The 13,180-nt window shown below is 33.5% G+C and overlaps 2 protein-coding genes across 4 annotated transcripts; both read right to left on the bottom strand.

Annotated features, from left to right (window-relative positions):
• Window positions 1-610: 610 nt before the first annotated feature.
• Window positions 611-5,840, bottom strand: LOC124831815 (uncharacterized). Of its 2 annotated transcripts, XM_088102632.1 has the most exons (5): window positions 5,663-5,840; window positions 5,500-5,580; window positions 3,987-4,576; window positions 3,179-3,275; window positions 611-1,417 (listed from the first exon to the last, which is right to left on the bottom strand). In XM_088102632.1, the coding sequence occupies exons 3-5, from the start codon at window positions 4,547-4,549 to the stop codon at window positions 1,316-1,318; spliced, it is 762 nt and encodes a 253-aa protein (XP_087958758.1). In that variant the 5' UTR covers window positions 4,550-4,576; window positions 5,500-5,580; window positions 5,663-5,840; the 3' UTR covers window positions 611-1,315. The 2 variants fall into 2 exon arrangements, with proteins under 2 accessions (XP_087958758.1, XP_087958757.1); XM_088102631.1 differs by lacking the exons at window positions 611-1,417; window positions 3,179-3,275; window positions 5,500-5,580; window positions 5,663-5,840 and adding an exon at window positions 4,939-5,472 and having other exon boundaries at window positions 3,723-4,576.
• A 953-nt stretch (window positions 5,841-6,793) lies between these two features.
• On the bottom strand, window positions 6,794-12,941 carry LOC124831809 (oligouridylate-binding protein 1C-like). 2 transcript variants are annotated; one of them, XM_047305892.2, is made up of 12 exons: window positions 12,697-12,941; window positions 11,087-11,148; window positions 10,673-10,775; window positions 10,508-10,584; window positions 10,377-10,438; window positions 10,186-10,273; window positions 9,940-10,015; window positions 9,820-9,850; window positions 9,369-9,488; window positions 8,771-8,853; window positions 8,264-8,440; window positions 6,794-7,441 (listed from the first exon to the last, which is right to left on the bottom strand). In XM_047305892.2, the coding sequence occupies exons 1-12, from the start codon at window positions 12,808-12,810 to the stop codon at window positions 7,166-7,168; spliced, it is 1,269 nt and encodes a 422-aa protein (XP_047161848.2). In that variant the 5' UTR covers window positions 12,811-12,941; the 3' UTR covers window positions 6,794-7,165. The 2 variants fall into 2 exon arrangements, with proteins under 2 accessions (XP_047161848.2, XP_087958122.1); XM_088101996.1 differs by having other exon boundaries at window positions 8,771-8,856; window positions 12,697-12,940.
• Window positions 12,942-13,180: the final 239 nt, after the last annotated feature.

Raw genomic sequence — 13,180 nt, forward strand, 5'->3', positions numbered from 1 at the left:
GATATTTCTTTATTTTATGTAGTTAATAAGAGTGATAAGAAATTGAAAAAATGTCCCTTTTATACATTTTTTCTATGATTAATTACCATTACTTGTAAGCTAGGAAAATTAATATTACGAAATATTAAACCGATTAAAATGGAAAATTAATATTACCGAAAATTAAACCAATTAAAATGGATATTTTAAGAATAAAATTGTAACCGAAGACAGATTCAAAAACAAATAATATTAAGGATAATTGATTATGAAAAGATGAACATTCACTGATGCCCAAATTAATAAAATAATTTGAGTCAACATAGCTTCTGTGTGGGAGTTTTTTTTTCCACACCTTCAAGTTTTCTTATTTTAAAATTTATCTTATTTTATACTTGATCTATATGTTTTATTTATTTTCATTTGATTAATAATTTTGTATATGAATTATAAATCTATTATTAAAAAAATTAAATAATTAAAAAAATAAAATTAATCTATTTCAAAATTCGATGAAGACAGAATCTGATTTTGAAATTTGATTTTATCAAAGTCGACTTCCAAAATAAAAAGTTTTACCATAGATAATTTTTACATTATGAAAAAATTGAAGGTGAAAAAATTGGAGGTATAGGAAGAAAGCTTGGGAGGTGCAGGCTCTCTTCTCTATTATATTTCATGTAATGAAATGTCATTGGCTCAAAAACTGAGATATACAGAATGGACAAGTAGGTATTATGTTTTATAATTCCTAAACAATCCTTGGCCTCCAAGAACCACCATGGAAACCACCCCAAGTCACCACCATAAATATTGGCACACTCTAACTAAGAAGCTACCATGGCCACCATAACTAAATACCAAGAAAACCTACTCTAATCCACCAAATACTCACTCCATAGCTCTCTCCCTATCCATATGAAGTCAAGGTACCAAAAACCAAGCCAAATGAGCTTCTACAACACAAACCTCAAAGTTGCCTCCTCTCCCAAGCCTCCACAAAACCTTCCATGATTCTTGACTTCAATACCTTCAAGTCACTAGTCCAAAGCTAGACCTAGTCAACACTACTGAGACTAAGATAGCCCACCCAAGCTGAAACCTCCTTGGTTCTACATGAAATCAAGATTTGCACAAGGTTTGAGTCCAAGAAAGTGTATCTTGAATCATGAGGCTTGAGTATATAGATACACACTCTCTTGAGCCCAACAAAGTCTCCATCTCCTTTACTCTAGAGTAATTGTTTTCCAGACTTCCACAGTATGTAGATATCCAAACTACTAGACGGTTTTGCAGCATTGATTCTTGAATTTGAAGAAGCATTGATATCCATCAACTACATATCCAAATGTTGAACAATTCCCCCTGGCTGTGAACGAGTGATTTCCAAGTCCACTTGCACATCTATCCAAGACTTTGCCATTGCCCAACATGCTGACTGCAAGGTTATGTGATACACTGTAAATAAGGCTTCCAACAATGATAGTACAATGGAAAAAACTAATAAACAAAACAGTTCTTCATATTCACATGGGAGTGAAACACATTAGAATTAGAATCTATCATTCAAGGATTAACTATGTCTACCATGTAAACATATTTCACTCAAACTCTAATCGTTTTAAATCCTGCCACTCAGACATGTTTAGTGGGGATCAAAATCCATATAAGCCAAGTTGATGCACCCACCCAGAGGTATTAACGTCCTATAAAACCTTCAAATATTCCGCATGGTTTGTTTCTCAATTCTTTTATAGAAAGTAAAATAAGAAAATCCTTAATATGAACAGAAGAGAATGCAAGAGAAATTTGGAGGATATCGAGTCATTCATAGTGAATAAAAGGTAAATAAAACAACAGAAGTATTATGTATTTACACCAAATAACAGCAGGTCATGTAATGTTATCCCATTTCAAATGGTGGGCCAAAGAAACCTACTTAAAAATAATCGCATTGCAATCAACCCAAATGTAACAAATAGTAGCATAGAATACACATTTAAACTATAAAATTAATCACCAAAAATTGGTCTAGTTTAAATACCTAGGTTACAGTCACACCCAACATTCAACAAAAAGACTAAAGAATGTATTCCTAAAAGATACAGTGACAAAGAAATGTCAGAAAAGGTGAGGAATCAATTCTGGAGAAGCTCCAATCAAAAAACACAGACAAGGAAAAAAGCCTTATGTGACCAGCAAACCTTCAACATGACATTATGATAAATTCAATAAAGCTCCATACTTGGCTAAGGAAACCAAAAACAGAGACTATGATTAAGAAATGACACATACTAAAACCATGATACATGAATCAAATGTGGAATTCTACGTAAAAATGGAATGTCAAACAATATAAAATTTTTCAACAGTAAAAGTCAAGAAAGACATAAAAAGATTAAATAGACATGGTAAAGCATCTTTAAAAGAGAAAAATTTTGGTCCATGAAAACCAATATTCAGTTTAAGTTGATTAATTAAGTTGCTTGGTCTAATTATATTTTCCAAGTTTTCCTTCAAGGTTAAGTAATAAGAAAGTACAACACTGAACAATAAGTAATTGAAATTCCACCACCAATCCTTGGAAGATAAAGTTAGGTAAGCAGTTAGTTATGTGAGTCTAAGAAATAGAATGCGATATGTAAATGTTCCGGTAGCTAATCAAACCCGTTGAGGGTGGGTTTTATGCTATAAGACTTGTAGCTGTATGCAAATAGAAGAGGGAGTGAGAGGAATTCCGTCTTGTCATTTTGAGATGATTGAGGGCTTTGGGCATTGAGAGATGCAGAGCCTCAAAGTTCTGCAATTATACAGTGGGAATTTTAACGTAAAGCTTTGTGAATGGCAGGCTAGTCGATAGCTCCCTAAAGAACAGGATGTAGCAGCTTGGGGGCTAAGACTATTGTATCACATCATTGCATACAGATGCTATAATGAATTTTCCAACCCTTTAAAATATTGTGATATCTCCCCCATTTTAGGAAGCTGAAACATTATAGGGTTTTAAACCTTTTTACTTCATCATTTGAGTTCTGTTTCAAAACAATCTGTTGTCTGTTACTTACAAAAGTCTCTACCTGGTGATTGTATGTTTTTAAATCTAACTTTACCTCATAACACTAATTTGTAAAATGAAGTTAGCATTCACTTATATACTATAATTTGATCATATTCTTACTCAGTGTGCAATCTCACATACCCCTCCCAGCGGAGGATTAGGCATCTCAAGCCATAGTACAAAACATCCAAATGGTATATTTCCAATTGAACTCCAGATTGAAACCGAGGAAACCCACCTGAGACAAGGAAATTAAGTTACAACATATCCTATTCAAGCTCAAAAAATGGTATGATAATACCGGTTGTGCAGCCTAAGTTTCAAAATTTTATTTATGCTGCCAAATAAGTCATACCATGGCAGGAAAATAATGGAAAAGGTATGGTGCATTGTTGAAGTTTATAAATTCATAATAGATAATATATTAAAAATACTTTGTAACTATCTGGATCAGAAAACCTAGATGGTTAAACTGAACTCATAATTTGTTTGAAAGAATATATTATGTATGTCTATCAGTAGGCGTTTGAAAAAAAAAATACTGAATGAAGATAGCATATATCTTCAATTTATCAAGCATACATGTTCAATTTATCAAGCATATGTCTCCAATTTATTGAACAAAACACAACAAAAGAACTTCACTTTAATGCAAAGGAAAATCAATTACTTTTGAAGCACCACATTGAGGAAAAAAAAATCAAAAAGATTGATTATATAGTAGACGAAACCCAAAAGTCAAAACTAAAAAGTGCCGTATAAAAAACCTAAAACTAAGAAAGAACTGGGGATAACACACAGTTAAAAGTCCAACCATTTCTGATAATACTGACAATTTGTTGGGGATATAATACCATTGGGTGTACAAAATTTAATCCTAGGACAAACCCCACAAGGAATAGAAGCCATGGCACCAACTTTAACATTGGTGCCTATCTTTTTCGCCAACCTAAAACAAACTTCACCAGCAGGAACAGATGAAAAATCCCCAAAGCCAGTGCTGTTCACCTCTTGTAACTTATTTTCCATAACCAAAACTTTCAAAATTTGTTCCACCTGTCCTGGACTGACTCCACCAGGAAAAACCTCATTTCCTAAGGTTCTAGTCCACTCAAGGATTGCATCGCGGGTAGCGATCTTTTTCCGAGAAATAAGCTTCAAGCAGACATCAGACAGAGCATCGATGAGCTGTGTGTCGAGCCTGCCTTCGGTATACCACTCTCCACCAGTGATCTCCTTAGAGGGCTCGAATTCCATGGCCATCAACACCTTCTTGGACTTGTTTTGGATGTTCACAACTTCCTTGATAAGAGTCTTGGAGATTAGCAATTTGATCGATTTCTTCAATATGCTGTCAGGGATGTTGGTTTCTCTTTTGATGTCCCCTTGCCAAATCCCCATCTCCTTCTTCCCGCGAATGATATTGTAAATCACCCGCTCCTCGTTCGTCATCGACGCAGAGAGTGCAGAAGCCAGGTCTTGGCGCTTCCGTTTCCCTTGCAAGATGCTCATCGTTCTTGATGACACTAAGTCTGGAAACTGTGTACACAAAACATTCAAACGCAAATATACGATTGTAACTATGGAATGATTGTGTTTTGAGTAAAAAATCCCAAAGATCAAGGGAATATAACCTAAACATGGTCTAAACAGTAAGTCAAAATCACAAATGAAATAGATCTCTTATCTAGATGACCGGAGAAAAAATCCGTGACAGAACTCAACAAAAAAAACTCCAAAGATGTAACAATTTCCACTGTTCACATTGATTTTTCAACCGAAATTATTAATCAAACTAGAGTTACTATGCCAGACAATTGCAACATAAGACAGGGTTATACATCCTTAAAAGAATAGAATAATCTACGAATCACTGAGCCAACTAAATCCAGAAAACTCACGTATTATTATTAGATCCCATCCCCAAAGCTGGAAAATCAGAAGAACAGATACGTATCAGTTTTACGGTTGTGCGGCATTAGCCAATCCAACCAATTGATGCAACTTATTTACTTTTCTACATTGTAACCAAATAGTGGCAATAAAACAAAAGACTTTAAAGCTTTGTTAGTAGACAATGATTTTGACATCTAACCTCCTCCCCATAAATTCCTTAGCGCAACTACTTCTTCATTACTTTTGTGTGTAATAATCTCTACGAAACGAAAAATAACACTGGATGAAACATCACTCACCTTTGAAAATAAATAAATAAATAAATAAATGCAGCTTTTCTATTTTCTTCCATAGGTATAAAAAAAAATCAGTTGAGTTAGGCACATTTAATGTAGTTGAACACCTCTCCCAAAAATGGTTTAAGAAAAACACGTAGAACAGCAAAATCATGCACATGACAAGAAAAACAGAAAAGTGTGAATTAATCGAGAGACGCCGAACTCAAATTGCGATTGCTTATAGGAATATCAAATCCAATCGAAACGGTTGCGCATTGGTGACCTTACCTGAGACTTGGAATTGTGAGATGCGCCTTCGAGAGATTGGGGAATTGACTTGGGGCGAAATCTAGTGCCCGTCTTGGAGACCTTAAAGGAGGCCAATTATATGAGATTTAACGAAATAAAGAAGAAAACATAAATTAACAAACTGGAAAAAAAAAAAAAAAACCTGGATCAAGATGAATCCTTTGACGAGAGATAGCGTTCTCAGAGAGACAGTGAACAGAACGAGAGAATGAATGCTGAGAGAGATTTCTTCGAGCGGGCGCTATAGTTGTATGTGGCGGAGAGCATGGTTTCAATTTCCTTCTTTTCTACTGAATTCCCAAATACCTCTAAAAACTGTTTATTAAAGAATTCAAACCTTAAAATATATAATTTATTGTTGATGTTGGTAGATATACGGTTCTCTAATACTTTTCTTAAAACATTCATATTCCGGAATTATAATAATTAAGTCTCGATAATTTAGACAGAATTAGTGTATTAATAATTTTGAATAGAAAAAATAAGAGTAAATTAGTTTCTAAAAAGAGAAAATTGCATATTGTCTGAGCATGAATATTTTTTAAACTTAATTAAACATATTTTTAAATTTGACTGATGATAAAAAGAACATTTTAAAAATTAATTAAGAATAGTTATAATTAATGATTGAAAACTAAAACAATCAATTGAACTAACTGTTAAAACGAAAGCAAGACTTCTTTTTCTTTGTTTTTTTTTCTTTGAAAATTTTAAAAATACATTACTGGAATATTTTTTATGATGAAATAATTTTACCAAGATTTCTAATACAATTTTTTGTCTTCAATAAAAATTTCGGCATCTTCTTAAAGAGTTCATTTAATTTGTATAACAGAATACAAATTTATTAACAATTTTATAAAAAAGTGTGCCATTAAATTTCAGAGAACTCTAATAATAAGTTATGTATTTTAAAACTTTCTAAATTATATTTAATTTTACTTTATTGTACTATTTTTTATAGTTATTAATGAGTTTGCCGCTCTCCATACATTATCTAAACAAAAGACTAAAATTCTAGTACATGTAAAATTTTAATATATAAACTTAATTATAAAAATTAAGATTTCCTTCTAACATTTACATTTAAAATAAAAATAATTTAATAGTTTAAAATCAAGTTATTACATTAAAATCATCGGGGGGAAAGAGAAACAATAGATACGTAAAGAAAAATCTGTGACATAAATATGATTTGGTAAAAACTTTAGAGAAAGTAAATTGTTGATTTGGGTTTAGTTATTAGTGGTAGAACGAAGAAGCCACACCCACCTTACGACTAGCAGAGTGATTGTGCATTGAAATATTTAATAAATACATAACAGCATCTATAGACAGGATGATGATATTGATGACAAGCATCGCATAGTAACACCCAAATGGGTGTGAGAAGAAAAATGTCAGGGTAGACAATCCCTATTAAAATCATAAACACTCATCACTACTAAGTAGAAAACCGCATACATGATACAAACCCATACAAATGTTTGCTCATAATTATCTAATATGGCAGGTGTAACTACCAAACCACCGTGAAGTGAAAAAGGGTAAAATGTAAAAGCTCCCTAAAGTTTAACAGGAATCAATGTGCAGCAGGCAGGATATATAATAGTTGCATAAACCACATCAAGAGAAGCGCGGAGTGTTACTGGTAATACATCATTTGCTGTGCAGCTGCAACATTCTGGAACCCACCATCATATATTGCTTGGCTGGCTCCAATGGCCGCTGCTTGTTTAAGAGAATGTTGGCTTTGGGGATGCATCAAGGCAGCATGCACGCTCCCCATCTTACTCATGGCTAGTTGTCGCTCGTATGCCAAAAGATCGTTTGGAGACAGCCCAGGCAGAGATGCAGCAGCAGGTGGGGGAAGGGGATTTGAAGCAGTTCCAGGTGGAGTGGGCTTGCTCCCCCAAGAGCACTACATTTTTAACAAAATAATAATAGTCAGAATTGCAGTGTAATATGCAAACTGGGAGTGTTCGGAGGTGGAAAGTTGAGAATTTTGATAATTAATAATTACTTGTTTGACAAAAACCTCTGAAGAGTTCTTAAAATAACCGAAATTTTGCAGAAATCTTTTCATGCAAAATGCAAAATAACACTTACAGTGACAGAAATTAAACCACTTTATCAAATGAAAGAACTTCAATAGCTTTATCCAAACTAATATTTTATAAATGAAAGCAATTTACTTTAAGTAGTTAAATTCCTATGCATTTTAAATTCATTGAAAATTTGAAACCCGTTATTCAAAAACCACCTGATCAAAATAAAATGAAGTATAAAATAAACAACTAAAAGAAATGAATAGGAGAGGGGCCAAAAGGGTTCGTAGGAAATGAAGATATGGTAAAAAAAAGTAGCTTAAGCCTCAAAGGTCCAGACAATTAACAAAATAATATGCAAGAAACTACCATACACAACAGGGAAACACCAGAACAGAATGGTATAAATGTCAGCGGTTCAAATTCAATTGTAGATTTCAAACACACCACAGGATGGATTCTGACTCGGTGAGTTGGAGGTAACTCATGACAGACTAAAAGAGGAAATCAAGCTAAACAATTCCCCCGTCCCTGTCCCTCTCCCAGTGAAAAGAAAAGAATTAAAACAACAAAATATACAAAGCAAAGTTAGAGCCAGCAAAGTATGCCAACGATAAGAACCATGACCCACAACAAGGTACAGAAAAATTACAGAGCAAGTAGCAACAGCATCAAAAGTTCAATGAGATCCACACCTTAATTTGTTTTCCAAGAAGAAGAGATTGGGCATTCCCCATCTGAATAGCCAGAGCTGCTTCAGCATGATTACTGTACCTCACAAAACCAAACCCTTTATCACGCTGGACACGAACCTCCTCTATCACGCCAGCCCCAAGAGAATGGAAGTGGCGATGGAGATCGAGTTGAGTTACCTGTGAATCACCAAGGTCATAATGAATAAAATAGCACCAGATATTGCTATAGAAGTCAACATAACAGCACACAAGTACACATGAAAGTTGTGTTAAGGAAAGTATTTGGAAGCTTATATATTCTTACATTTATAACCGAATAGTCAAAAGTGATAAAAAAAGCTAATAGAGGTAATAAGTGATGTTTGGGCAATGCAAATATAGGCAATGACGTTCAAAATTATTGCTTTTGTTGTGCATAAATCATAATAAGCTCGCAAACTTTTCAAGCAATTGGTGTTTAACGAAATTTTACTGCTCTAATAAAAAAAGACAGATAAAGTTCTTTACCTCTGAAGCAAGGTTACCCACATAAACCGTTGTATACTGAAGATTGTTCTCAGGAGCATCACTATTAGAAACCTCTTTACCATCTTCTGGACAAATAGGATAAAACATGTTGGTTAAATCATGCCTATATAACATCAGTTCACTGGGAAAACAGACAACAACTTGTACAAGCTCAATCATTCATAAAATCATTCTGAGGCATGATAGTTGAATCAGGGTACACATTGTGAATTGGAAGACCTAGTTTTCGAATCATTCGAATTGTATTATGAATTGATTCAAATCATTAATAAAAGATAATATTTATATGCATAAAAGACATAAAAACACAAATTCATGTTCAATGACTAATCATTCGTATTTTAGTTTCTAAAACATCTTATTTCTAAAAGAGATAAGAAAGCCTTATACGAATAAGGGTCCAGATATTAAAATTAATGCTCGAAAAAAAAATGATAAAACTGACATGTACGAAGGTTGCAACAAAATGCTAGAAACCACCCACATCCACCCTCTAATCAAGAATTAGAGAAGCTAAAAATAAAATATTTTAATTCAATGATCTCTATCATTGTTTCGCAAACAATGTCATACTGACCAGATGAGCCATTTGTTAGTTCCACCACACTTTTTGCATCTGAGTTTTGCTTCTCTTCTATACCACCAGCACCTTTAGTTGCCCAGTTACAACGTATTTGTCTACTTCCAAGCCATTTACCTGAAGGACAACGTAAATTGTTTTTGGACCAAAACAAGAAATACATGTGCATAAGAAAGAACATGTGAGCCTGTGACTCGTGCAATTACAAAATGCATATACTCGTAAGAGGTAGTTCTAAAAATTCGACAATACAATTTTCCGTCTAGAATGTAAAATACAAAAAGAACACTACAAGTCAAGATATCAATTCCTATAGAAGAAACTCAATGCACAATTCCTTGCTGTAACATCAATTTTGCATCAAGTGGTTTTGAAAAATCATTGGAGATTAATCTGAATTTAAAGTGGTTCAAGTCTAAGATTGTCAAGTTAATAACAAATTTCTTACCAGTCAAATCATTTATAGCGTTTTGTGCATCCTACAAAAAATTAAGAAAAATACCAAGTCAAAATCATCATAGAGCCTTGTTCCTTAAAATATTCAAGAGTTTAAGAACCAAAGTTGGACCTGTTGACTGCGGAATGAAACAAATCCAAATCCTCTTGAACGCCCAGTCTTCTGATCCCACATAACCCTTGCATCTCTGGGCCACCAAAAATAAATAATTGATGAGCCAAGCTACATTACAATCGAACTTGAAAAAATATCATGACAGAAGTATAATTTTTCTCTATTTTGGATTGATATAGATTGATTCAAAATGAAATACACAGAGGATGACTATTTTACTAAGAAATCATGAGTGAAACTTACGAACAACTGGTGTAGACAGAAAAGCATGCAAACAGTGTAGCATCAGTGACCTCAGGACTTAGATCACCAACAAAAATATTGTAATGACCTGCAAATAAAAGAGCACGGTATATAAGAGTCAAAAGATCCCAAAGGATGGGACTTAGTTTAAACATTAATATCAATTTATTTAATTTAAAATCTGAACCAACCTGATGTGTCCTCTCGCTGGCCACTGGCATATGCCCAATTAACTTTGATAGGCTGGCCAAATCTGCAAAACATTGAATTAAATTTTGAATGGAAATTAAAATTGGTTTAACTTGTAAAGAAAAACACTTACAGATGCCTTCCATTAAGAGATAATATGGCAAGAGCAGCAGATCTGCGATCAAAGTAATGAATAAATCCATAGGATGACTGCAAAACAAAGGCACCAGATGATAGATATAAAGCTCCATTATCAGCAATTATAAAAATTCAAAATAACTAAGCTAAAAAGATATACCTTCTCCTTTCTGATAAGTTTACAACCTTCAACTGGGCCAGTACCAGCAAAAACTTCTTGCAAAAGAGGTTCAGTTACCTGTGTATGGATGTTCCCAACATACCTGCATTTTCTCAAAGATAAGGAAGCTATAAATTTAAAAAAAACAAAGCCAAGAAAAATTTACGGAACACAGTAATTAATTTTAGTAATAGAATAAAAAATTAAAAAATAACATACAGATAATTTTGGCACACTAAAATTGCTTTTAAGCATGGTCAAATGCATTTAACACCAATCGTTATTTGAAAAGAAGTAAATAGAAAATCAAAGTAGCCTAAGATTGTTTGAATCACAATCATGAAACAAACAAAAATGGGATATAAAATAAAAGAATAAAAGGAGAAAAAAAAAATTGTCTAGACAAACACTCACACACTGCGGCAAGTACTTGGATCAAAACCAGGAGGCAGATTTCCACTTGGAATTGGTTCAATCTGCAAAATGAAGAAGTGAAAAAGGAAAGAAAGGAAAAGGGGGGCAAATCAAGAGAGAAAATTTGTATTGCATCTACCAATACAAGTATGACAAAACATTACTGGGGTGAATGGGAATGAAGAAAGCATGTAGCCCAACTAGTACCAAAAAATTGCATGCATGAGTTAATTGCTAAGCCTGACAAAAGTTAACGAGAATGTTTCCATAGCTACCCAAACCACTCAGTACATAGTAAAATACAAATTAATACCAATGCAATAAGGGAAAAAACCCACAATAAAACAATACTAAATCTACTTTATATTTTAGAAACATCTAAATGAAATCAGACAATAACCCCCCCTCGACCACTCAGATTCATTTCCCAAATAAACTTTCAATAAAAACATACCTTCTCTAGTTAAGAAACATATAGATGCAATTGTTTGCCCAATATATAGGAAGCATAAACCCATTTCAAATGTATTAATTGTTAACTTTATTTTATACACTTGATTTATTGTGAAATCTGTAAACAATTTAGGTCAAGTCACATATATAGTTTGAAAAACTCACTCCTTGACTTACCAGTATATACAAGTATAGTCATTAAATATATGACCACTACTTCATTATGAGTATTTCTGAAATAAAATTTAAAATTGTAAATTCTTAAAATTAATAAACTTGACTATATTAATCAGTTTAATAAATTAATTATTTGTTTCTTACATGTAGAACTGTAGTTAATACTGTTTATAACATGGCAAGCTTGCCCACCTAAACTCTATTACTCGACTATGAGCATGTTTGGATAACCACTTCCCAAACAACTACAGTTCTAGGACACAAAATTGAGAAGTTGCAGTATTGATGGATTGAAATAAATTATTGGTTACATTTTGGATGTTATTTCAAACACAACCTAAGACCACAGAGACAAAAACAAAACCGCCAGAAAAGGAAGCAAAGAAGGACACTTCAAATCATTTTTTACTTGAAATTCCTCCAGAGAGTCTGAGATGACAAGTGGTTCATTAACCATTACTCATTGCCCAATGCTTGATTCTCAGTTACTTAAAAAGATGTTTCAGAAACAAAATGACTTCAACATAAGTTTATAGACATTGACCACCCCAAAAGAAAAAACACAACATCCTTTTATACTTCAGAATAACATTACTCAACCCAAAAGTTTCATTTCCCACCACACATGTTTCTGATGAGTTGGACCGACTAATGCAAAACCCTCCTCACACGGCAGGCAAACCAAATAACTCCACAATTAGGTTTATCCACAAGACCAACACATCACTGCTAGACATCAAGTAAAAAAAATGGAGAAAACTAAAAAAGAATGAAAAACCAGCTTCTTATATGGATAAGAGAAGTTAATGTCAGCAACAAAACCCTAGGCATTGCAATCAATCCCGTGAAGATAAAATGCAAAACTCGAAGATCGAGACAACATAATATGATCAAAAACAATGATCGGAAATAGAGATGTAGAAGGAGAAAGAAAGAGAGAGAGAGAGAGAGAGAGAGAGAGAGAGAGAGTAGGGTCCAACCTGAGGAGGAGCAAGGAGGCCAGGGTGGTAGAGAGACTGTTGTTGGAGAAGTGCTTGCTGCATCAGAGCCTGTTGTTGTTGCTGCTGCTGCTGCTTCAGCCTATGATTCTGCATTTTCCTCTTCTCTTTTTCTTGTCCGGAAAATTTTCCCAGAAAATGGGTTTCGGTGGAGATTAGGGTTCAAAGGGTCCCAAGCTATGGCCCTCAAAGAGCACAGGCCTCAGAAAAACCAGAGGACTCTACTCGATTCCCATCCACCACTATTTATATACCGTCATTCTCTTTTTTCTTTTTTTTTTCTATTATCGGAAAAATATTAAAATTAAAATATATATAATAAAAATAATAATAATATAAGAAAATTCACTTTTATTTTTATAAATTTGGTCATTAAAATTAAGATATTAAAATCTTAAATTTTTAAAGATGTAGTAAATTTTGGAATTGATGGAAAGTAATGTTTTTTCCTTCAAATTTACAATAG

This window comes from Vigna umbellata, chromosome 11 (assembly GCF_029865625.1).
Source record: "Vigna umbellata cultivar VRB3 chromosome 11, Vumbellata_1.0, whole genome shotgun sequence".
Taxonomy (NCBI): domain Eukaryota; kingdom Viridiplantae; phylum Streptophyta; class Magnoliopsida; order Fabales; family Fabaceae; genus Vigna; species Vigna umbellata.